This window comes from Antennarius striatus, chromosome 20, assembly GCF_040054535.1.
Source record: "Antennarius striatus isolate MH-2024 chromosome 20, ASM4005453v1, whole genome shotgun sequence".
Classification (NCBI taxonomy): domain Eukaryota; kingdom Metazoa; phylum Chordata; class Actinopteri; order Lophiiformes; family Antennariidae; genus Antennarius; species Antennarius striatus.
In genome coordinates, this window is record NC_090795.1 from 10,565,932 (window position 1) to 10,593,414 (window position 27,483).

A 27,483-nucleotide genomic window follows, 5' to 3' on the forward strand; every position below is an offset into this window, starting at 1 on the left:
AAGATCCTTACTAGAAAATATTTTTACAATATTAAACTGGATAAGAAATAGAGACGTGGCTCAGTCACCACATACAGCTCAGAGTTTTTGCTTCAAATATCGTAAATCGACAAGACAATCTAATTTCAATCCCTAAAAACATTCATAATGCCTATATTTTAATACTTGTAAATTACCGGTATGTAAAAATATCTACTGTACAGAATGAAAAAGATTAAGTTGCAGTAAAACTTATCTCTGATTTCGTTGATGTTTTATTTTGTTAATAACAAAATAACAAAACAAAGTTAAATGACAAAGCAAAATCACTTTTTTTTAAAAACTGAGTTGCAATCAGATAACTTCATTTGTCCAATGGACAACTTTATATGCATGCGCCTAGAAAAGGAGATGGCCCCCAGTCGAGTCGTACACACATGGACATGCACAGCCAACATTTCCTTTCCAGTCTACCATTAGCTGACAATTGATCTGAGATGGATGGGGAGGCTTAACAGAGAAAAGCAGCCCAGGCAAGAAAGAAGCAGAATGAGTAGAATATAGGGAAAGTTAGAGATGTGTATTGAGCTGCCTGATGTGTGATCAATGCAGACAAGGATACACTAAATGATAAATATGGACTCTCACTTCATCTGCACCATAGTGCGGTATGTGCGAGTCTGCTTGCTTTCATTTACATTGTACGTGTTTTAACTGTTCATATTCCATACTCGACTTCCTGATTGTGTGTGTGTGTGTGTATGTGTGTGTGTGTGTGTATATAAAGTATATATATATATATATATATATATATATATATATATATATACACATATATATACAGTATATATATACATATATATACAGTATATACATATATATACAGTATATATATATATACAGTGTGTGTATATATATATATATATATATATATATATATATATATATATATATATATATATATATATATATATATATATATATATATATATAAATTGAACTATTGCTATTATTCACTTTCAACAGGTCCTTGCTGTCTTATTCTTCCCAGTCCCATCACAGAGGAATTGAATCTTATTCCATAGAAATCCCACAGGAATCCCATGACCTATAGGATTTCCACAATAATGTCAGCCTCTCGTCTAGACTGAAAGGATGGATGCTTTAAAGGGTCTTAACTAGGGACTGGTATCTCTCTTCTGGTGTGACTTTTTTAACAAATATTGCAAACAGCAAATACCAGCAGACCTAAATCATTGTGGAACCAAAACATAAATATCTGTAATGTTTCTTCAGTTAACAGAACCACATCCTATAAACTCTATAGGATATGGTGTTTTCAACAGGTTTGCCATAGAATAATCTATAGTACAGGGTCACAGTACTACAAAGACAGATTTCATTTGCAACACAAACATTTGGAGTTGAACTTAAAACATATACAAACAATTAAACTGACCAAAATTGACCTACAGAATGTTTATGTTTTCCCTCTGCTGAATGATGGATTTATTGTTGCATTTTTTAGTATCAGCATTCAGCATTTCAGCATGACCATCACCCAGTTCCAGCTTTTATTCAGGAATAATCATACAGTCATGCTTGATACTTGATTTCTGCTTATCTCGCCCTCTCGATGTGGTGTGTCCTGCATTTTCCATTGCAAAGTAATTACTTTATAATAGCTAATCACAGTGATTAACTACTGCGGCACTAAAGACAGGTGATCCCAGTAAAAGTCTGATCAGTTAATTACCAAAGCAGAAATTATATCACCTAATCAAATCAGGAAAATCCACTTGAATGAAGACACTGGCAATGTAAGTATTGTTACATTTTTTCAAACACTTTAACTGTTTTAATTACTAATGATTTTCAATGATTTAATCCTTTAAGCTGCACACCCACTTACTCTTCACTGCTGAATTCTGCATCACATGATTAACAATCAATACGAGACACTTGGTTGAAATAATGACCGCATTTCTCCATTTGTGATTTGTTCCATAGGGTAAGTCTTAAACTTGTTTGATAGTTTCTCTACAGCTGGGAGTAAAACTGATGTAAGTCAAGGTCAATTGAAGTAAAACAAAAATCAGAACGCTAACGAGTTTGCAGCTGACTAGGTTAATGAAACGCTGTCATTGTTGGGGAAGCAATGGCTTAGAGAAAGAGTTAATTAATCCCCAATGGGTTTGCAGTGGTGAACGTTATGAAAGAGTGGCTGCTTTTCTTTTGTGAATTTGTTTGACACAATACAAAGTAAGATTATTCTCGGCAGTATTTTCTTTGACAGAAAAGTTTTAATTATATACAACTCTGGAACTCTTTTCTGGTTTTCTATCAAAGGGCAGTCATTGTCACCACGTTAAAAAGTGGGGATAACACTATTAAGGTCTTTATGGTTTACATTCATAAATCAGTAAGAAAGATAACTCGAATATAAAAAAACATCCTTCAACTCACATGACTTCATTATATGAACTGACTATGGATTTTCTCTTTCAATATTTTCACCTAACTTGCATCCATCAGTTTGTAATATTCTTAATATAAATAAAATGTAGATAGAAGTCATTAAACCCATGCCATTATTTATGCTTTTATCGGAATCCAATAAACTATTTCTTTAAGTTTTAGAAGTGGCTCTTGAGATCCAGTCCTAAATAAAAATGCAGACTGGTTGAACTGCAGGGCAGCACGTTGGCACAGTGGTTTGCGCTCGTGTCTCAAAGCAAGAAGGTCCTGGATTTCAACACCTTTCTGTGCAGCGATGGGGTGCTTTCTCTGTGTGTGTGTGTGGGTACTCTTGGGGTCTCCAGCTTCCTTCCCTCTCCAAAAGTTTGCAGCTTAGGTAAATTGGTCACACCAAATTGTCTAGGTGTGAGCGCGACTGTTTGTCTGTCTTTCACGTGGTCTGTGATGAGCTGGTGTCTTATTGGGGTGTACCCCTCCTCTTGCCCATAGTCAGCTGGGATAAGCTCCAGCAGACCCATGACCCACAAGGAAGATAAACGGCTGTAAACGACAGTATTGCGTCTGTCTCATCTGGAGGAAAATGGATAGGTTGAACTGCAAGGAGAATCTAAATCTGACTGATTCAGACAGAGAATGTGCTGCAGGCATTATGCATATAAAAAAGACACACAGGTAATACAACCAAAAAAACGATGGGGAAATGGAATGATAACCAGAAGGTGGAAGAACTGCGCTGTCTACAGGAGATTTAGCAGGGCGAGAGACTCAAACGTGTGTCTGTGTTAAAGTGTCCTTGATTAGAGAGAGAATGAGAGCGAAGAAAAAGTTTGCATCGGACTCTCAGAGCTGATAGATGTCAGAGACACTCGATCAGCACACCATCATTCCACCACACTGCATTTTCTCCCTCCAATGCCAAAACACAGTCCCTCTCTTCAAGCAACTAGTATAAAACTGAGTTGAGAATATATTTTGAATTAACCACTCCACTCAACCACCAACAGCTTCTTTGTCCACAGACAGGGACCTCTCCCAGTGCCAATGAAATCAGACACGCACAACACAATGTTTTATAAATCAAGTCCCTTGCTGTGTAATTCTCACAGGAATATAGATAGTTCAAGTACACTTGATGTTTTTAAAAGGCAGAGTGTATACTTAAGCCAAGGTTGAACAATCTGGAATATTACATTTTCATAAAGAAACATTTCAGCATGTTTCAGTAGTTTCTGGTCACTTGGGAAAATGGATAAAACATGTTCTTTGCTATCTTTATTGCCAAGATTATGAAGATTCTGAGAAGTTTTGGATGAATCCATCTGATAAACCAAATGATGCACAAAGATGTAATATGATGTCTGGGGTTATTGTCAAAATTTCCTGTGACTTTTATCAAACAGAGGTATACATTTACATGCCTTCAGATAAAAAAAAGGACATGTGTATAGAAAGGGTTAAAAAAGGTTAGGAAACGTGAAGGTTTTAGTTAACCAATTGAAAACGAGTTACGATTTGTTTAAGGTAGGATGTAACTATCCAAGAAACCCAGCAGACCCCTTGGCTTGGAGACTGAGTCATATACTTACCATTCAACGTTTTCCTCAAATCCTCCAAATACCTCCCTACACTGATCATAGCATTTAACAACACATTTCTATCCCGATCAATCTGTTACAGTGGTTGCTTGAGCAGGCAGAAATATACAGTATTTCAATATAATTTCTGCACTCTTAATTATAGATTCCTGGAGCTGATGTCATTGGGAGGGAGAGAGGGGCATTATATTATAGCAACTTCAACACTAACCTCCATAACTATTTAAGTCCTAAAAGAAAATAATTAAGTCTTCACCTGCAACACTAACGCTTGATGATGGATATCATTTTTTGTAGTAGATATCTTCACTTTTTCACATATACATGATTGAAGACACTCAGGTTTGACAGGTTTGTTGTTAACATTGCTTTTAAGTTCCACTAGCTTGTGAACTGAAGCGGTTTAGTAGGCAGCTAGTTCCCTGTGACAACTGATTCTTTGAAAAATACAAGGTAATGTGCCAACTCACTCTTATGAAGTGGCTCTGGTTTGAAAACCACTCAATCCCTTTTGTAGCTCTGTCTCTGACATAGATGTGTATCTACATGTTGTTGGTTGTCATCCCATTATCATCACTACAGAGGTAACTGGTCAATTAAGGTACATGAATACACTTGTATGCTTTGCACAGGAAGTGGAGTAAGCAACATGGCTGTGGGTGTGCAAGTGTGTGCACATGCACAAGAACGTGTGAGCCCCCGACAACAGTATATTCTGCTATGACACAAACTTCCAACTTTTGTGGATACGACAGCTGAATGACAATTCAGTCTCCGGGCTGGAAGACAATTGTCTTGTTGAATTGTTCACTAAAATCACAGAAAATACACCCCAATCCTTCCTTTAAACCTCTTGCACTATTCCTGTTGAAGAGATGAACCTTTTTCACATGAGCCCAAACCAGCCGCAGATTATATGGTTCCAGAAACAGAGCCATAATTGCAACCCTCCTCAATGCTGCCCTGGGGGAGGTTCTCTGTTCTGTGAGACGCCTTCTCCCGTGCCTGGGGGACTCTTTATTTTAAATCCCATTCCTTGGGATCTCAGGCTTTTATTCTGGGGCCTGAGAGGACTGAATTACTAGGAGGAGAGGCTAACACTCTACTGCATGAGAGCTCCATCAGTCAGTAGTATATTCCTAGTTGCCAAGTGTGCCATAAGGATGCAGAGACCTTTTCACAGGACAGAGTGATCCTTTCCTGTACGCTACATTTTTTTTCCTGAAGTGGTGGAGGCAGATATGTCTGTACACTCTAAGGAGAATGGTTGCAGACGTGAAGGCGGATATGTCTGACCTCAGAAGCTGGTTAATGGTTACTGCAGCTTCTACCACTTGTGGGATTCCTCCATAGTAACCATAGGAGAAGGAGAATTAATCAATCTGCATAGGATTTGTTCTGACGGTCTCGCAGCTTGAGCCATTCAAGTCACCATAAACTGCAGAAAACTTGTTTTCTATGCTACTGATGCTTGTATTAGCAATTATTTTGATTGACCCCTGAGGTTTGCTTCTACATATGTAAATATAACTATAGAAGTACTGTGTATATTTTTTTTTCAGTTGTTGTTATTCAGTTAATATTAATCAGTTATAATTATTTCAGAGAGAGTTCTTAGTGTGTGTGTGTGTGTGTGTGTGTGTGTGTGTGTGTGTGTGTGTGTGTGTGTGTGTGTGTGTGTGTGTGTGTGTGTGTGTGTGTGTGTGTGTGTGTGTGTGAACATGCATTTCATTGGGTTTTCTGCTGTGAGTGACACCTGTTGGTTAAACTATTCTTGCTCAAGAATATCTGCTGTGTTTTGAAATCACCAAGCAATTACATTCATTTCGACAGGTGGGCTACCACCAATTTGCACCGGCACAGATAATGACAGAACATTCACTGCATAATCCATGAAGGACGGGCAGCCTGACACTGTACGTGCCCTGTATTACGGTATGCCCCACAGATAGAGGTCTAATATTTATATTCATCCAACACCTTGGTGCAGTGGGGGCCTCATGACATGTTAATTAACAAAAGACTGAAAACTCTATTCCAAGCATATTGAAATTTTGTTACACTTTATATTATGCTGTAATAAAAGTTGACTTGTTATCAAGCTACAACTCAAACGAAACACCAAAACAGGTTTATCGGTAAAAGGCGATGACGTGATCTTATAAAGGATCATTCACAAAGAAGGATTTGTCAAACACACCAGAGTGTAATTTCAGGTGCTTGTTGGCAGAAATAACTCCCTAAATTGTGCATTGGGTTTGGATAAAAGGAAGTTTTCAGGATTGTTGCATTAACATTCTTTAACATCCAGACAGATGTTGAAATTTGGTAGATGGACATGAACCATGATAAATTTTCTTTTAATATGAAGAACAATTCGCATTGCAATTGTTTTTAGAGCATTTTATATTTATATACACATGCACATATATATTCTCCAGGTTACTTTACATCTTTCTCCTTTGCTCTGTCTGTGCCACAGCTGTATACAAACCTGTAGGAGTGTGTGTTTGACGCGGGTTTGGTCTGACTTCACAAGATCCAGCAATGTGGCGCCTTCCTGCTGCGTTGTGCTGAGGTGTGTGAGTGTTTATTTATGCTATAGGTGTCACGAAACAATACAAGAAACTAAAACTTTTTAGTTCTCCATTTCACTGCTTTGTTGTTGAAGGTTCTGCTCCCTCTCTTGGTAGAGTGGCATTTTAAAATAAGAGCATTTCTACATAAAATGGAGAAGAGCGGATGAAATAGCTAATACTAAAATTCTAGGTGATGTTAACCCCGATAAGCATGCTAGACACGTCCCTGTATTACTGATGGGGCGGACTATTAGGGAATGGGAGGATTAGAGGCTGAAAATACTTGGTCTGAACAGCAATAATAATTTTGTCAAATGTGCTTATTTTCTTCAAAAACAATCTAGTCTCATCCAGTGGGTATCAACGATGATTTATTCTATATGCAGGCCTGTCATTGCCTCTAAGAGGTCTGGACAGCATGCAGTGAATAATCAGAACGTTTTGAAAACAGCAAACATGAATTTTTGACTGATGCCGAGTTTGTTTCTCATCAGATATCTCGATGTTTCCCTTTAGATACTGTGCTGTGCTGTACCAAACATTTCAACTTGTCAAATGAAAGGGTTTGGTTTGGAGGAAAAATAAGCCATATGTCTGCCACTTCTGTTTGACATATCATTCTCATGGAGTGATGGAACACTTTCATTACTTTTTTTCAGCTTCCCTGTCAAACAACTTTTAGATTTAAGCAATACAACACTGTTGTCCTCCCATATGCATCTACAAAAACCTGTTTCTTCAGAGAGGAGGTACATCCTGTTCTTGAAATGGATCCATTTATGAATGTGAACATGTGATTTCCCAAGTGATATTTCTTTTTTGACAACAAGCCAGCATCATGCTGTCTTTGTCTTGTCTTTGACTGCAAAATAAATTGTATCTCCTGCAGCTTCTGAAGGCCCACGATGCTTTATGTATATGTTTGTATGACACACACACACACACTCTCACACACACACACACACACACACACACACACACACACACACACACACACACACACACACACACACAGACTCACACTCAAGGACGGTAGTATGATTTCATGGGTGGATAGGGCATCTCAGAGTTTCGGTTGGAGAAGCCGACGGTCTAAATCACTCATACCCTCGAGGATAATCCAACCAATGATTTAGAGGAAGTCACTGAGTCACTCCCAGTAGCTTCCACTCCAATGGAGGGATCTATTAGTGTGTGTGTGTGTGTGTGTGTGTGTGTGTGTGTGTGTGTGTCTGTGTGTGTGTGTGTGTGTGCGCATGCATGTGTGTGTTTGTGTGCGCATGCATGTGTGTGTGTGTGTGACAGAGAAAGAGAGAGAGAGAGAGGGAGATGTACATGGGGGGAGAGGTTATTTGCCTTACATTGTCTCTCTCTTTGAGGCCCCCATGAGAAAAATTACCAATACCTGTGGCTTCAAACACCCACACACACACACACACACACACACACACACACACACACACACACACACACACACACACACACACACACACACACACACACTACACAGGAACTGTTGATGCTGACTGACATAATGGCTCGAGCTACATCGTGTCGATAAGCATGATTCAGGTAAGAGCACTTCATGTGTGGCTAGAACATAACACTCCTGCGGACACACAAAAAGTATACAACTTCACTACAAGTGCTGTACTCAAATGTCTTATAGAAGAGGCACATGTAGTTTGCTGTGAAAATTTGACGTGATTTTCTAATAATGAACAGTATTCTGTCCAATTAATCATACAAGCTGCAATTTTTGATTTCATAGGAAAGTGAAACAAAAGTATGCAATACAAGATTTTAAAATGAAAAACAAGTAGTAAAAATTAATGACTTGGTATTTACAAGAAAGTGGTAATGAAGTTGTAATAACTGTAAAGAAACTGTAAAATAAGTAATACTCTGCAGGTGAGGCTGTAGCCATTTACATGGTACAAATTCCCTTATTAAGATCTAATAAATCTACAAGATACCTCTTTATTTTTGCTTCCTAGTTATTTATTATCAGTAAAATTTCTATTTCAAAAACTACACTTGTGGTTAATTTATTCCCTCATTTGACCGTTTATTTGCAATTAAAGAAGCTGCATGGAAACGCGTTGTCCTCTTCACAATAGCAAGCTCCTGGGATACATTTAATCATTTTCTTTGAATGATTCTCATTCAACCCATTCACACATTAGTCAGTGAAGTTATGTCTGAAAATAATAATGTGGTCATGTACTGTATTCTAATGCCTCGCTGGGCCTATCACTCATCTGGTTCACATTTCTCTTCTGTAATTAATACTATAGACAGCTAATGTTCCACAGGCAGTTGACATGCCCTCTTTAGAGCAAAAATGAATGATGTACATGCTCTATTACACACATAATAAAGTGTGTGTGTGTGTGTGTGTGTGTGTGTGTGTGTGTGTGTGTGTGTGTGTGTGTGTGTGTGTGTGTGTGTGTGTGTGTGTGTGTGTGTAGATGTGTAAGACAATGAGGCTGTTCAATTATTCTATATGAATACATAGATGCAGTGTGAGAATTCTGTAAGCAGAGTACAGAATATGTGAATGTAAATGTACAACTGATTGATGGGAACAATGTGACGTGACAGGTAGAGGGACCCTGAGTATTAAGTTTTAATTAACTTCTAAGAGGGAATCTGGTTTTTCCGACTACCACCATATATCACCAGACTGCAGCTACCTTGACTTTACCATCTCTGTCTCTATACATATTGAAAGTTAGTTATTTGCATAACCAACTTTGAAGAATGTGTCTCTTTCATTCTTGCAGAAAGCCTGAATTTACTTTACACAATTTAAAAATATTAGTATGCTATCTTACAAATGTAAAATCAAAAAGAATTCAGACTTTCTTGTACAGTATTTCTTTTGTGTCTGTTTGCAGAAGAAATACAGAGAGAAGGAAGAGAAACAAATAAAAAATTACCAACAAATATACACACTTATAACAAAGACTGCAAGTAAATATCCAACCCACTGCTTCCTCTACCAGACGCTGATGGCAGAAAAACCTACCTCCCTTTATTATATTACTTTGTTTCATTTGGGTTAAGTATACGGCCCATATTTCCATGGCGAGATCATTAATTATACAATGTGCTGTAATACAACTTCAAATAAGGAATAATTATACTTCTATGGTTTTATTCCAGACAGCATCCTCAATAAATCCTGAATATTATCAATGTGTTTTGTTGATTTAGGCAGTGAGGAGAACAATACAAAAAAATGGAGTAATTGCAGGGTTACCTGAAGACAATACATTATCTGCATTGCAAGTGTACACGGAGAAGTACATTCCTCATAATGTTATTAAACAGGAAATATCATTGTACGTGCATGTGGAAGGAGTAAAACTATCCACTTTTCAGAGTGCTTCTGAAAAAGACACAAAACACCTGTTCATTTATTGATCAAAGTTTATTGAAAAGCAATAGTTTTTCATCTTTAAAGCTGTCATACATCCTTGCAATGTGTAATAGCGCAAGGATTTTTTTTAATCTCACCTGACTGAAAATTAATCATAATTTTAGACAGTCTTTTTCTTTACTGCTGTTCTTCTGTCTTTAGAGAGTGAAATAGGTTTGAAAAGAAATTATCAAGGGAAGCGTAAACCTGGGAAAATACATCAAACCTACATTTAGCACCAGTATAGGTCATTTTAAGGACTTGCACAGTATCCAGCACAGTATGTTTTATCTGGAATAATGACAATTGTAATGCATGTGATCATGAATGTTAATATAGAATCTGTTAATGGTTGCCATGTTGCAATGTGTAAATGCTAGCTGGCTATTTAACAGACTAACTAAGTAACTATCTATCTATCTATCTATCTATCTATCTATCTATCTATCTATCTATCTATCTATCAAGCAATCAAGCTACAGTATCTATCTATCTAGTGGTGGGCTGCTGGATGACTTCTAAACATATACAGGCAGTCCAGGTGAGGAGCAGGTGGATGAAGTGATTATTTGTACTACTGCAAATGACATGTAAAAACCATTATATAAAGGTCTTGGCCTTTAACAGGCAGCAAAGCTTTCTTATGCTGGGCTTGTTGTAAAAAGTATTTCACAATTACATTTTTTTTTCATGACAGTCGTTTTACTCACATATAATTTTAGTGGAAACGGTACTGCTGGTCTCCTATTTTTGCGAGAACATCAAAGTCAAACAAGTCCTATGGGCCGTAGTTTGCCCATGCCTGATAAAGCGCCATCCAAAATTTGAAAACAATCTACACTTACAGTTAAGAAGAAGGGGGCGGCAGTAGAGAGGGTTGTCCAATGTTCCTAAGATCGGCGGTTCGATTCCCGTACAGGTTCCCTTGTTTGTGTGTGCGTGTGCTACAGGGGCCTGTACAAACTAATATGGATGCATGCATTTGCCTTATTTACTAACTAAAGTGTGCTCTTAATTTCCCTTCGGGGATCAGACCAATATGTAAAAAAATTTTAAAAAGTTTTATAAAATTACAATATTATCTTGAGCTTAAACTCTAACCCTCCAACTTTTTCAATGCTCATATACTGAAATCTGCAGACTATGAGTCACAGAAGTTCATCTAGATTATGTCAGTTTTAAATCATGGAATGACTCTCGCCACCTGGCGTACCATCTGACTCATTGGGTTACAATGCAAATAAAAATCGATTTGGGAGGATCCAGTGCAGGTGATAAAAGTCACAATGAAAAGTGTAATCACAGCATCTGGTAATGGCTCTTGGGGGGACTTTGCCCCCCGCATCCAACCCCTGGCCCACAGGAAATAAATGTGCTGGCTTTATTCTGCTAATCTAAATCCTCTGTGAAGTCTTTGTGAGAATATGATTCTTTGTGCAGCAGCATGGCTCAGTATTATACATGCATTGCATTATGCATCAATGAATGAGTCTAGCCAGTCATTTGCAGTGTCTTTTTGTTTGCTTTCAAACTGCTGATGGCTTCGGTATTCATGTAGGCAGCAGAGGTAGTGATGCAGAATAAAGGCTGAGAGACTGAACACTTTCCTGTCAATTTCTGTCCTCTTCATACTGTCGGTACATATTAATGACAAAGTACTTCTGGGGATCAAAAAGTGAAAGTGGAGTGTTTCAGTTTGTGAAATAAAGAAAGAAAAGAAAAAAGAAAAGACTGGGCACAGAACAGTGCATTTAAATACCCACCAAAAGTACCTGTGCCTGACACAAACACACACAAACTATCACCTGCAATGCTTCCGCTATTAAATCTTCTGCTTATACTGCTGCAGGCATTGATTCCTTTGGCCTCAGGGTTTCATGCCTCAAGAGGACAGAGGGCCTCCGGCACTAACTCTTTTGAGGACATTGGTAAGAAGACAAAAACTTTATCAGTAGTCAGGAATGCTAAGGCATACATGTTGTGGAAACTCGTGCACATTTACTGGGAGAAATAAAAAGAAATAGTTCTTTTTGATTGCAGCTTGTCTTTTTCTTAGCATTTTCCAAGGGGATTATGTCTGGCCCTCTTTGTAAATCTTTACAAAGTAGATAACTCCCCGTCTCTGATGTCAACTCTTTCTTTTGTCTCTTTCACTTGTTATCCCTGTACAATCAGAACTTTACCTGTAGCATTGGTTTTAAATATATCCAGTGCATGTAAAAATAATGGTTGATTAAGCTTATGCAAACCAATAAACTGTAGGTGTGGGGGGGGTTTTCTCCAATCCTAATCACAGCATCAACACACGCACAACAATTGTGACTGCAATGAAGTGTTTATATTGTAGAAAACAATGAGAGAACAAGGCTCTTCAGGTGAGTGGCTCTGCACACCAAATAGTTGTTGAGCAAACCAAAACAGGCATGAAGTATAATCGAGTAACATCTGCTGTACATCTGATGTTACTAACATGTGTATTGCAAATGCAAAGCATCATAGTTTAGAATCCCTGTTACATTTCAGCTGATCTTGTCTTCTCAAAGTGACAGAGTTTGAAAACATTGTCTTGTCTTCTTGTGTATCCTGCATGTTAAAAGTGCTCAGCCATCTCTGTGGAACTGATGGTGAAGCAGACACCACAATCCTACATAACTGTGTCTAATAATTGCATTCACTAACACACAATATGGAGCTGACGAGGGAAAGAAAAGTTTCTTTAAAAAACAAGGCAATAATAAACATATAAAGAAACAAAAAGATTAAGTGTCTCTCACAGCCGATCGGTCGCCTACTAAACAACCTGCCTTGACCTGGAATTGAAGCAATCAGTGTAATTTAGGAAATGCCAAAAAGGGGCATTATATTTCCATATTTTGCTCCAATGTTATCGGGGTTGTCTGATGAATAAGTGATGGATGAGTGACAGGACAAACAAACAGAAGAGCTCACCACTGATCACAATATTATCATGGGAGGGGGCTATGGCTAATGATGTCGAAAACAAAGAGAACAGATAACACACGTGTCCAAACAGCCATCAGGTGTTCTATTATTTCAGCCCTGGGGAGACATTACCTTCTGCTGCATTTGTTAATAAGTCATTTCTCTTCTCCCTCTTATGACTCAAACTCTCTCTTTCCTCTGTTCTCTCTCTCCACACCTCATTTTTGGAATCGGTCTCTTTCTTGCCGTTTCTTTTTATTATCTGTCTCACTCCATGTTTTGTTTTCATGTTTCTCTCCCAGTTTCTTTCTATCATGCTGTTTTTCTCTCTGTCTGCCTTCTCTGGCATTGGTTTGGTTGGTTCTTATCTATTTTCACCACTATCTGGTGTTGGGGGAAGATAAGCATACATTTGCATGGTTAATGAACCAAACACCCTGATTCCCCTCAGCATGAGGAGACACACACACACGCACGCACGCACGCACGTACACACACACACACACACACACACACACACACACACACACACACACACACACACACACACACACACACACACACACACACACACAGGGTGTTGCTGGCCCTGCAGGCCTCCATCTCCTTGCCACTGACATGGAGTCACCAGCTGCGGACAACTAGAGGAGTAAAAATGTCTTGACATCCACAACAGAAATGACAGGGATAGGGACATTATTTGAACTAACTTGTTCACTTTAAAGAAAACGTGGTTAAATATTGGCGAGAAAATAAAACTTTGATCAGAAAAATACTTTGAAAATATGCAGCTTTTGACTGACTATATATTGGCTTAATACTTGATAGGCTTCAATAAATACATCAAGGTAAGCCATTTTTAATCTAAAGGGATGTCAGAGGCAAATATGAATACTGAGGTTAGATGGACAGATGCCTGTAATAAACATTAAATCCTCTTACCTTCATAGACTATAAGAACTTCACACACATGTAGTGAGTGTCACAATGCAGTCACAATGATTACACAGATGGATGAATTAGCTAAGGTACTAAATATATTTTATTCTTAAATCACAGCAATATACTGTACAGTATGTACGTTATATGCATCTATACAGCATGTATAAAACGTTATTGCAACTGGAAAAATGAGAGGAGAAACAAGAAAAAAATTGAAATTCATTAGTTTTTGCCACCAAGAAGCATTTATACTCATATTTTAGGTACAAGCAGTGATGATCAGGTATACTAGTTGTCACCTTGCGGTATATTTCTCTGCAAGTTAAATACACATTGTCCAGCACAATAAAAACAGTTTTTATTTTTATTTTGTTTGCTTTGCTGAATTTATTTTCCTCTCATATGAAAATGAGAGAATAAATGAGTTCAGGTGACGGCATGTCCACAGGGGAAAGAACCTTTAAAAGTCACGCAGGACACCCTTAAAATAAAATGAAAGTGCAAAGGCAAGCAGCAGCGTGTAGGTTTTCATGTTTAAGCCGATTTCTTTTTAAAACTAAACGTTCAGCAACAACATCCACTGTTCTGGCCACTGTTCAGGAGAGGCATCGCATGGACAAGCAGGTTTTAAGCTGTGAGTATATTTGGTATACATCAGCTGTACTTCTGTGTCCCTGAACAACAATAAATCTTTAAATCCCTAAATCTCTGTCCGCTCTCCACTCACTCTGACCTCTGGCTTCCTTCTGCATTAGGCTTGCATGCCCTTTAGCTCACCATTTTTTAAACATTGCTAGCAGCTATCCAGTGCTATCAAATCATTCCAGGAGAACCCAAACACAGAAGATGGGTGTCACCATACACATTGACATGTGACAGGTGAGGCAAAATATGTACCCGCTAAAAATGAAAAAAGCTGGGACATAATTTAAGAATGAAGACAGACAGTTAGAGGGAGGGATGAAACACTACAGAGAGGCCGACAGAAAGACAGCAAGAGGGGATGACAGCGGTGTGAGAGATGTCACCACCTGCCACCATTTTTCTCCTCTCCTCTTGGAAATGCATCATCAGTCATTAAGGGGGTGCATGACTTGCGGTCTCATCATCACTCACAAAGACACACACATACTCACATACACAGGCCTGAACACAAGGCATATTTTAAGGTGTAATGCAGCAGCCTATAATTTGAGTTCTCTCTATGCAGCATTTTGCTGAGCTTATAAAACCGCCTGAAGCTAATGGTGTGATGGATCCCCCTATTATCACCCAGTGCAGGAGACAAGAGTGGGATATAGTGAGATAAAGGAATGTAATTGGATAGTATTTTAGCTGTGGCAAAAACAGGAGAGTAGTCAGGAACAGAACAAGTGGACAGAGAAAGGAGTTAAATGATAAGTGTATAATATCTGAAAGCTGTCTGCCTGTGATGGACGACAATAAATTGAGTCCAACACAAAACAGAATTCAGTGATATCTGTATGTAAATATTTTTAAAATTAATGTGATCCAATAATGCAAAATAAAAAAATTATAAAAAAGGTCAAAATTAGTAGCATTGACTAAATAATAAAATCAATGAGTCTCACTAGTAAAGTGCATTTTAATATAAGCCACTCTTTTATGAGGTCATTAAATATTAAGAGAACAAAGAGAACAGAACAGAACAGACCAGACCAGAACAGAACAGAACAGAACAGAACAGAGTGCAGAAAACAACCCTGAAAAAACACAGTACAACAATACAATGGCAGAAAAGCATGGGACATTTTTCTAAATGTTGTTGCATTTCTGCAAGGTTTTGGGTTGTCTTTATTGCTGCGAACAACTATGAAATGTGAAGAAAAAAAAAAAAGAGCCCAAAACAGGGGTGTGAATGTCTGCTCCTTAGGGTCAGACAAATTTAGAAGTGCAGATTTGTGTGTTTGCTCCTGAGAAAAGCCTGGGGCCCGTGGTGAGGAAATGTGGGCATGCGTCTGGGTGTGTTCGTACACGCAGCACAGAGAGTTACACCGGTCCCTGCTGGTGTGGAACTAAATGTCACAGCTTGATTAGAATAAATAGTCCTTTGCGAGCTGGTGTGTGTGTGTGTGTGTGTGTGTGTGTGTGTGTGTGTGTGTGTGTGTGTGTGTGTGTGTGTGTGTGCGTGTGTGTGAGAGAGAGCCAATACACACACACAGACACACACACACACACACACACACAGACACACACACACACACACACACACACACACACACATTTTGTATCTAGGTTTGTATTTTTTATTTTTTTTAACTAAATTCAATTGACTATCATTAATATTTGATGTACTATGTGCAATGAAAAAATTGGATTCTCCTTTCTTCACGATGCATCTTATCGTATAAAGGAGAAGACAGTCATCAACATACTCCACCCCGTCATGCTTGTTTGTAATGTGTAGATTTATGTTAAAAGGAAGTTGTATGAATGAAGTAGAGTGAGTTATGATGACAGATGTGTAAAATGAAAATGTCAAGATGGAAGCAGCTCATGTTCACATAAAGAACACTTAAACTGAGTAGCTATCTGTCTTCTTCTTGCTGTCTATCTGTCTTCTAGACTGTAGCGGCACTACTGAAATGGTGAGAGGAATGTGTGCGTGTATCAGTTGATTAGAGAACTACGTTTTTTTGACATGATTACAATCATGTTGGAAGGTGACTGTAGTTTCTTATTTTCATTTAACTTTTTTGCAAGGAAATGCATGAATTGTTTTCAAACTTATTCAGGGCAGTTGTCATTGGTGACCACATAAAACCTTTTACTCATTCAAGTAGAAAAATGTCAAGAAAATTTGCACCTGCTGGAGGCACAAATGCAGCATATCCAGCAATATCAATCAAGGGCCAAAATTGTTCCTTCAAAAGTGCTTTTCAAACTCATTCAAGACATTGTCCAGAAATGGCTACAGAGAAAATATCATTTTGAAAATTTAAATTACAAGAAAACTTGTAGCCACTGAAGTATCACAGATGGACGGATAAACTTGATTCCAATATTCCCCTGGCCCATTTTGTGGTGGCGCATAATAATATGCAATGTCTTGGTAGCATTTTGTGTTTTGGTGAGAGCTTCCATCACTACTTGATACTAGAAGAGGAAAGAAGTAGTAATTCCCTCTCTTTGTACAGCAATTCAGAGTTGCGAAAGCTACATTAAGCTGCATCAGCAGCAGTAGATAAATAGAAATTCTGACACCCGCGGCTAGGATCTGTTTGTTTACAAAACACACATAATCTATAAGCATCAACCCCTGAGTACCATGACTACACAACAGCAGGATACATAAGTGACACAGCCCAAAGGAATGTCTGGTCAACCGAGCTCATCGAGAAGGGTTATCTAACACATACTGTATAAACATGTGTACAAGGACTGCTTCAACATAATGCAGGAACACATTATATACAGCTCAATTCTGTAACAAGTACTGCACGCAAAGTACAGAAAATAAACTACTTCTATTAAAGTCTGATACCTGATATTAAACACACCATAAATAATCTTCTGACAATAAATCTATTGAAAAGTGCAGGTTAAAGTACATTTATCCAAGTAATTACATTTATATATTTATATATATATATACTGTATAAGAACTGAAGAAGCCTCTTGGATGAGAGGTGAAACGTCTTCAAGAAACTTTCTTCAAGTCAAGAGGATTCTTTTTTATAATGACTGTTCCCGGGCCTCACGCCCTAAGCCAGCTAGGATAGGCTCCAGCTCCCCGTGACCCACGTCAGCAGATGAAGCGCTTGTGAAAATGAACTAATGAATGAATGATGAAATATGTTTTGCTTTTAGTACATTGGTGCTGATGTCATCTGATGATGATGATGTCATGTCATCATTTAAATAACTTTTATATTAAACTTCTGAAGAAAAAAATGTGGTGGAGTGGAAATATAAAGTTGGAAACATTGAAATTATGTAAGTTAAGTACAAGTACCAAAAAAAATGAAGATAGATTTACAACATAGTACATGTTAAATACATGTTAAATCAGAGTACGAAGATTTCAATTTATAAGCAGAACAACTACGGAGAAACTAAAAGAATAGAACGATGTTTGGAGAGATAAAAACAAACATGAGGAACAATTAAACAGTAATAAGCCAAAGATAGAGGAGACACAAGGAAAGAATTATTTAAATAACAAATCAACTATTGCATTCTGCTGCTGCCACTGAGTAATGAAAGCTATTTATTAACCATCTATGTCTTCTTCTTTCCTCCTCTCCTCTCTTTCTCTCTTCCCCTCAATATTTCTGCGTTGCATTTCGCCGCCCCCAGCATCGATACCCCATCACTCTCCGTTAAACGCTAACAATTCCATTAGGCAAAACAAAACATTCATTCAGAGGTCACATTTGTCTCGCCTGTCATCTGCATACCAACGAGGGGTGGCTTCTCATCTGACATGACCTTTCTGCTTTAAAATAATTCCAGAATTATAATTGAGTTTTGCATGAGACCATCTTTTTTCTTTAATGGTGTAGCTTATGAACGACTGCACTCAGTCTATGTCTTACTAGTTGTTCCAGTGCATGACTGATTTATGACCTAATGTAATATATACATGCTGTCATCTATCACATCATATTTGCATGTATACTCAATAATATTAGCCACGAGGCATTGAGCTGGTACTGTGTTTGGTTTTAGTCAGTAGAATATGACAACATAATTATATTTAGCCAGTGAATCCATAAGCTTATGAGGTTTCTCATATATAGCTTTGATAATCTACTGCCCTGAGTCACGATTAGCTTAACAGCAACTTCACATTATTCCTCAAAAGTTCACAGGCAGTGCTTTAATGCACCAATAATGTGTTCAAGAATGCACGGAAAGGTCACAGAAAGGCAGACAAAAGCCTAGGGAACTCTAATGATCTGAATCTGTCAGGAGACATATCCGCCTTATATCTCAGATGGCTCCTGAACCGCTGGTGAGGGATGTCTGGAATATATTCAGCAATCTGCTTGTCCGCTTCCCACAATTACTGCATTATCAATCCCGCAAGTTTTATGAACATTTTATATTTCAATTTTAGAGATTAACAGATGTGAGAGGGTGGTTAATAAAGCTTAGAACAAATGTTTTGCTACAACAGTTTGAAATGGAAGAGATGATGCCGTAGTAGCCTTAGTCTGCTTATGATCCATCACGCCACAGCCAATTTTAGCACTGAAATCAATTTGATCTATGTATGATGAATATTATAATTTTCTATATGACATCAAACTCTATTTTTGGAGACACTTTATACATAAAATGTGACCTCGCGCATTCGCACATCAACGCTCGCAACTTCACCTCATCGCGGAGTTTTGGTAGGCAGTCACGTGATACCATACGCGCATTCTATTGGCTGTCGGCATCCGGAAGTGCGCTACGTCTCATGAGTCTCGGACTTATGTGAGACACAAAAGTGCTTTAAACTGTCAATAAGAGTGTGGGAAAAGATAACACAGATAGAAAGTGGTTTAATATCAGCATGGGGAAGGTCATAAACGTTTAAATTACCATAAATAATAAAATAGTTTTTCAATGTATCACGGAAATGGTTAATCGCGTATGGTTTCTGGAACACATTAACTGCAAACAATGGGGGCGCACTGTGTAAATTTTTATACAAATATATAATATATACACACATACATTAGGCGCAGTGGTTACCGCTGCCGCCTCACAACACGGCGGACCGGGGTTCGAGTCCCGCTCTGTGCGGAGTTCGCATGCTCTCCCCGTGTTCTGTCCGGGTGCTCCGGCTTCCTCCCACCTCCAAAAGCTTTAGAGCTTCAGGTTGATTGGCCGTCCAAAATTGCCCATAGGAATAAGTGTGTGTGTGCATGGTTGTATGTCTTTGTGTGTGGCTCAGCGGTGCACTGGCATCGTGCCTGGAGTGTCTATGCCGCCGAGATAGGCTCCGGCTCCCCGTGACCAGCTGCGGCGGATATAGCGGTGGTAATCTGAAGATGACTGACTGACTGACATATACATTAGTTGTTTAATCATTTAAGAGAGCACCGAAGGTTAGAGTTTCACAGTCAGATGGAAAAGACAGCAGTAGCCAATGTATCCCACTGGTTGCCACTTCACACTAATGTTAGAAAAATGACAAATTAGTCTCGGCATGGAGTCTGTGTTTGTGTGTAAGCGTGTCCGTGCACAAGAGTGTTTGCATCCTGTGAAGAGTGTGTTTCATGCCAACGTTTCACAGTGTGAACAGATGTTAGTCAGTAATGCCCTGGGTTTCAGCACTGCAGTCAAGGGCATTTTTTTAGGGCCCTCACTGCTGAGGAAGAGTCCATGGAGATGCCTGAATTGCTTTATTGAGCGGAACACAAGTCAGGACATGCAGGCACACACAAACACACATACAGTCTACATACACGGATGCAAACATAGGACTTGCTCAGAGCATGTGTAATACAAACACAAAGAGAGGATAAATACGAAATACACAGTCAAAGCATGCAAACACACACACACACACACACACACACACACACACACACACAAACACACCACACACACACACACACACACACACACACACACACACACACACACACACACACACACACACACACACACACACACACACACACACACACACACACACACACACACACACACACACACACACACACACATTACTTGTGAGTAGTAGGTAGTTTTCACACTGACAAGCTTCTAAGCTTCTAACAGATGAATGGACCCTCTGCTTTATTAATATGGTTGCTTCAGCTTTAAGCCCACAGGGAAGCTTGTCTAAAAGAATATAGGCTGTCATGAAAGAAGAAACATAAGTTCAGAAGCACGTGATAAGAGTGCTTTTTTTCTTTTGTGAAATGTCAAAACAAAGCTCTTTGGAGTATAGTAAAGGACTCTGGTGTCTCATTTTATGTCCTAATCCATGTAACTTATCCTCATTCCTTCATTTTTTACCTGTGTTTTATTATAACAAATTCACTCAGAGTCAGCCACTAAATGCTATATTTAACTGCTGCCTGTCACTGAGACCATGATGAGGTGGAAGAAAATGGTGGTGATGGTGGAAACCATTGGAAAGGTTAATGCTGTCACTCTGAATAGCATCAGACTCTCCCTGTTCCTTTACAGTTAAGTTGTGGTGGCTAATATCTATATTTAGGATTGAAACTTGCAGAAAAAAAACAGGGGTTGACATTGCAATCTGCATAAAGGGTAATGTCAATCAAAATTGAATAAAAAATAAATAGACAAAAAAAGGCCAAATACAAAGGTGAGCTGTCTGTTTTAGAGCAAAAAAGAAGACAAAAGCACATCACACGTTTTGGTTGACACGCATTGACAAATTTGAGTGCACAAAAGGACCGTGGAATCATCGGCACACAGTGAGCTGTCAGCAGACAAAAGCTTAGCTAAGCCAATCCTCCGTATCTGATGTGATAATCATAAGACGATGCAACTGTGAGACAGAAGACTTGACAGCAGACACGGTACTGCGATGCAGATAGATTCACTAGATTCAGACATCCTCACAAGCATGAAGCAAATGTGCCTAAATAGATGCTCAATAGGAGATAAAACCACTGAAAAGTGTTGAAAGACATGGGACTTTGACCTGCATTACTAAGTGTTTAACGTGCACTGAGGACACGAAGACTTCACATGAAGATACTTATAAACTATGAGAAAGTTGTAGGTCATATGTTTTTTATCAAGGTTTTGGGATACACTAAAAACTTTCCTTGATTGATACACTGAATTGTGTTGGTTTTGAAGTTCAGACATAGGCCATGCGTTTGCTCCACATTCCATGCTGCTTATGGTGGATTGATATCAGGCTAAAACTTGAAATTATAAATGTAAGTGTGGAGATGTGTTATCTGGTGTCTTTGCACTAAATTTATTTAACTAAACAGAAATTTAACTTATTTTAGTTTAAGCTTTGTGTAAAAACAAAAAAGCCTCATTGAAATACTGTGAGTGAAATAAATACAGCAAAGTGTGGGTCGCTGAGTTTATTTGGATGCTTCTTAACGTAATTTTTGAAGGCAGACTGGTTCACGCCATAGCTGCAAAGACAATGCACAACAGTTACTACATAACTTCTATTAGTTTAGCTACAATACATATTTACTATGTCCTTGATGTTGGTTCTCAGTTAATTTTAGCTCACCATCAAGGTGCATTAACATATAATTGAACTTCAATACAAACCCAGGAAGAAAAGCTTTAAACTTTCATGACAAAAACAGAATGAATTGGAAGTTCAGAAGATTTGTTTTCCAATGCGCTCTGCGTTCCTGCCTGCTCCCCTCAGGGTTGTGTACTTGTGCAATAAGCAGCCTGAGGGAGTCAGAGGGATGCTGAATTCATTTGAAACTGACTCTTTGACTTCACAAAAATCAAAAATCAAGCACAAACATCCCAACAATTCCAACTTTCCACCAAACTTTACTTTAACTCAGGCATTTTATTTTCTAGGACGTAAAGACAGAATGTGAGGGGGCAGTAGTGAAGAAGATGAGGAGTAGATATTTGGTTCAAGGTTTGAGCTGTTATCATGAATACAAATATTAACATGCTATCGGCATACATCTCTCGTCCCTACATCTTCATCTCTACTCCCTCTTTCTGATAAGAGCTCTCTTTCCCTCATCTGCAAACTATTTAGCACTAACAAGGTCAGATGTATAAACTGTAAACAAGATTACATTTTAAGTGTTTCTGCCCTTTAGCTAAGATGGTCAATGTTGTATTATAATAAATAGTGTTTAGCTAGTGTAATGCTAGTGAAAGAGGACATGAAGGTAGTTGGTGTGAGAGAAGAGGATTCAGAAGACAGGGTTAGATGGAGGCAATTGATTCGCTGTGGCGACCCCTGAAGGGAAAAGCCGAAAGGAAAAGAAGAAGAAGCTAGTGTAATGCTAATCCGGTTCTCTCTTCCAAAGCAAAAAGTCTCGAAAGCAATATGTCCCCAGAAATACTCACCAAAAACATAAATGTTAGGCATTGTCTATATATGAAATTACTCTCTTCAAAACTGTTTACAAAACTAAAAGCATGTTGCCTTTGTTCAAAATAATCCATTAACCTTAGAGGTGGAGCAGATGAAGATGCCTCCTGAACTTGGTGATTACACATCTGCATTGGAATGATCACAATAAAAATGTGCAGTTTAATCAAACAACATAAGGCAATACATTTTGCCAGTTTTGTGGGACGGTAACACTGGCGTGTTGGCATTCTTCACCATAAGCTGGCTTCAATTCTAAGAACTTCAGTTGTCAGACATGATCTCAGAGAAGATTTCCAGCAGGCTCATCGTCGTCAGCGCTCCATCACAACCACATTCAATGGGCACATGCTCATCTTCAATGGTGTCTGGCAAGTCAGAGAAGGGCTTTCTTTACAGATGAATCCCAGTTTTCTCTGCACTAGGCAGATGGCAGTGCCAATGTTGTGAACAGAGTGGTTCATAGTGGCAAAAGGTTTATGGTAAAGCACAAAAAATGAAGATGCATTTTGCTGATGCTAACCCTAACCCTGATGCTAACCCTAACCCTAACCCTAACCCCAACCCTAACCTCTTTTCAAAAAGGGAGACCGGAGGATGTGTTCCAACTATAGGGGATCACACTCCTCAGCCTTCTGGGGAAAGTCTGTTCCAGGGTGCTGAAGAGGACGATTAGATCGATAGTTGCACCGCAGATTCAAGAGGAACAATGCAGTTTTCGTCCCGGTAGTGGAACACTGGACCAGCTCTACACTCTCCATCGAGTGCTCGAGGGTTCATGGGAGTTTGCCCAACCAGTCCACATGTGTTTTGTGGATCTGGAGAAGGCATTCAATCGTGTCCCTCGTGGTATCTTATGGGGAGTGCTTCGGGAGTACGGGGTCCAGGGAACTTTGCTGAGGGCTGTCCGGTTCCTGTATGACCGAAGCCAGAGCTTGGTTTGCATTGCTGGCAGTAAGTCAGACCTGTTCCAGGTGCACGTTGGACTCTGCCAGGGTTGCCCTCTATCACCGGTTCTGTTCATAATATTTATGGACAGAATTTCTAGGCGCAGCCAGGATCCGGAGGGAGTCGTTTTGGGGACCAAAGGATTTCATCTCTGCTTTTTGCAGACAATGTTGTCCTGTTGGCCTCTTCAGACCTGGACCTTCAGCGTGCACTGGGGTGGTTTGCAGCGTGCAGTGTGACACGAGTGGGATGAGGATCAGCACCTCTAAATCTGAGGCCGGAAAAGGGTGGTGTGCCCTCTTCAGGTCGTTGGAGAGTCCTTGCCTCAAGTGGAGGAGTTTAAGTATCTTGGGGTCTTGGGGTCCTACCAGGAGGAGACCTCGAGGAAGACCTAGGACAGGCTGGAGGGACTTTGTCTCTCAGCGGTCTGGGAACACCGCGGGATCCCCCCTGAGTAGCTAGAGGAGATGTCTGGGGAGAGGGAAGTATGGGCATCCCTCCTGGGACTGTTGCCCTCGCAACCCGGCCCCGGATAAGCGGTTTAAGATGGATGGATGAATGGATGGATGGATGGATGGATGGATGGATGGATGGATGGATGGATGAATAGTGTATAATGCAGTGTGTGTCCATGTACGTGCATGTGTGTGTGTGTCAACATGTGATGAAAATATATAATGGTGCAGTCAGCATATGTGTCTTGAAGAGTCTACAACCTGCTCAATCATGCTCTAACATACACTTGTGGGAGAACCCACACCCTCAGACAATCTCTTGTATATGCCTGATAAAGGCAGGGAATTATGACCTCCTAAAGTTGTACAAACAATGAATTTTTTACCTGGCCATGTTCAGAGACACACAATCGCGTTTTTGCCCAACAACGAATGAAGTAAGGTTACCTGATGCTGCTCATGCTGCCTGCCTCTGATCCCAGCTTGCATCTCTCCAGCTGTGTGGCAACGATCTGGCGCTCAGCCTCAAGTTCTCTGGTCAGGCGTTCAAACTGAAGTTCCTGGAGAGATTCAGAAAGTGTTAGACAGAGACCGACAGAGTAAGGGAGGTTAGCAGGGAAGCTCTTCTCTACGACAGTTTGGAAATACAGTGCGCATTCGCGCATCACGTGATACCATTCTGTTGGCTGATGGCATCCGGAAGTGCGCTACGTTCCATGAGTCTCAGACTTCCTTGAGACACAAAAGTGCTTTAAACAGTCAAAAAGAGTCGGAGAAAAAAAAAATACAGATAGAAGGTGGTGTAATATCAGTATGGGGAGAGTTCATAAACATTTAAATGACCGCAAATAATTAGATAAATAGTTTGTCGTTATATCGCAGAATTTGTCATTCGCATTTGGTTCCTGGAATGCATTAACCACAAGTAACACGGGCGCAATGTACCACTAAAGTTATCATTATACAATCTATCCAGAGAATAGTGGGGTATTAGAACCATAAATATTATTTCTAATGGGTAACTGTCACCTTTAAAGCCACCTACGTTTCAATATGAGTGAATTTTCTTTAACTACAGCCTACTTGTCACATGTGAAGTGAAGCACTGTCAGCCACACGTCATGGAAACAGCTTAGGGCAGAAAGACAGCTCTGCAGCAGTTAAAATGAAGTGTTATCATTAACATGAACGTGATTGACAGGTGAGTTCAGGCACGAGAGGGTGACTTATGGCAACAATTCTAAATGTGGGTGTCGAAAAAGCCTTAAATTGTGTCTGCTTAGGGCGTGGGAAGGCTGGCACTTCACCAGAAACTGGGTTACAAACTGTGAATTTGTCTGTTCAGGGAACTCCTTCATGAAATGTATTTGTGTTTCACAGGTTTTCTATGGTTTGGTTACACAAAGATGTACTTTAAAAGTCATACAGAGAGAATTTGAAGGCACTTACTGCACTGTCCAATAGTAAATGAAAAACACAAGTTAATTAATTATATTTTAGTAATTAATTAAAAAATATAGCTTTGACATTGTAGTTGTCAGTTCATTTTGTTGTTTCCTCTTTTTACGAATCACAAATTTGTGACTTAAGTTAATTTACCCTTCTCCTCTCTTCACCTTAACTCTTCATATTCATTTTCCCTCCATTGTAACTGACTGATATCACCTGTGTATCCTTATACTCTCCCTCATTGCACTTAACTGTTTAGTGTGTTTTCTTTGTTGTCTGTTGATCATTCCTTCAAACCTTTCTTCTTTATATTTCTTGTGTTGTGTCTCTTAGATTTACCATTGCCTGTCTCTTGGATTTTACCTATTCATGTTTTGTAATAGCCACTTTAATTTTTTTATTATTGTGTACCAAGCTTGTTGTCTGCATTTTGGACTCTTCACTTTTTGGATATCATTGTCTTTATAGGCACTAATGCCTACCTGTATATTGGACTGATCAATTCGAAGTACCTTCCTCCGGGATTAATAAAGTATGTATGTCTGTATGTATGTATGTATGTATGTATGTATGTATGTATGTATGTATGTATGTATGTATGTATGTATGTATGTATGTATGTATGTATGTATGTATCTATCTATCTATCTATCTATCTATCTATCTATCTATCTATCTATCTATCTATCTATCTATCTATCTATCTATCTATCTACACTTTGAAATGAGCACCTATACTGTAAAATGGACTTAATGTGAGGGCAGAACACAAACTACTGATTACTGGCAGAAAATTTATTTTAATTTTAGCCCAGGGATTTTAACACCTGGGCCAGGTTCACAAAGCTTCAACAAAGGCTCTTATTTAAAGGAGAGAAACAAAGAAAAGCACCCCGCTGTCACTATTTTATAAGCTTTGTGTTCAAATTGAAGGGGGGGGGCTGTCTTTACTAAACAAACAAAAAAAAATAGGAGGCATTAAAACTAAAAAAAAATCACTAAGCAATACCATTTCAGTGGCAAACCAGTACAAATAAATTTAGCTGAAGAGATCATAATTATTTCCCCCCACTGTACTTTTACCCTCTGGGCAGTTATAGAATGAAAATAAAGCAAAAAGTGACAATATACCCTTTATCGCACTAAGCAGTCAGGTTCCTTTGGTCCATCCATTTTCTTGTAGATAAGTTGACACTAATCATCTTGTCTACAGCAGCTTTTTTTTTTCTGCTTTGTAGGTCACAGAGGTTACTGAAGCCTATCCCATAGGACTACCTAGAGGCAGGGCACATTTTGATGAGTCACCAGTGCACCGCAGAGCCACATGAACGACAAAGAGCCACTGACACACTCACACCTACAGGCAATTTGACATGATCAATCCACCTAAATTACAAGTTTTTGGAGGTGGGAGGAAGCAAGAGAACCCAGAGAAAACCGACGCTGACACAGGAAGAACATACAAACTCCATACAGATAAGACTTGAACCCAGAACTGTCTTGCTGTGAGGCAACAGCGCTACCCACTTTACAACAGTGCCACCCCAACTGTTAAAAAAGCTCCAAAAAATTTTGAGTGGCAAATTGATCAGCTCTTCATTCATAAGCATGTCAGATATGTTATTGTGCTCTGTCTTATGTAACGTTTGTC

At 39.1% G+C, this 27,483-nt stretch overlaps 1 protein-coding gene across 6 annotated transcripts in view; it reads right to left on the bottom strand.

Moving 5' to 3' along the window:
• Positions 1-27,483, bottom strand: part of ctnnd2a (catenin (cadherin-associated protein), delta 2a) — a 223,506-nt gene that overhangs the window by 117,208 nt on the left and 78,815 nt on the right. For all 6 annotated transcript variants that reach the window (XR_011039039.1, XM_068343824.1, XM_068343822.1 and 3 more), the window contains exon 3: positions 24,831-24,943. Coding sequence is in view for 5 of the 6 variants with exons in the window: in XM_068343824.1 (XP_068199925.1) it covers positions 24,831-24,943 (113 nt within the window). In the remaining variant the exon portion in view is untranslated. The remainder of the gene's footprint in view (positions 1-24,830; positions 24,944-27,483) is intronic.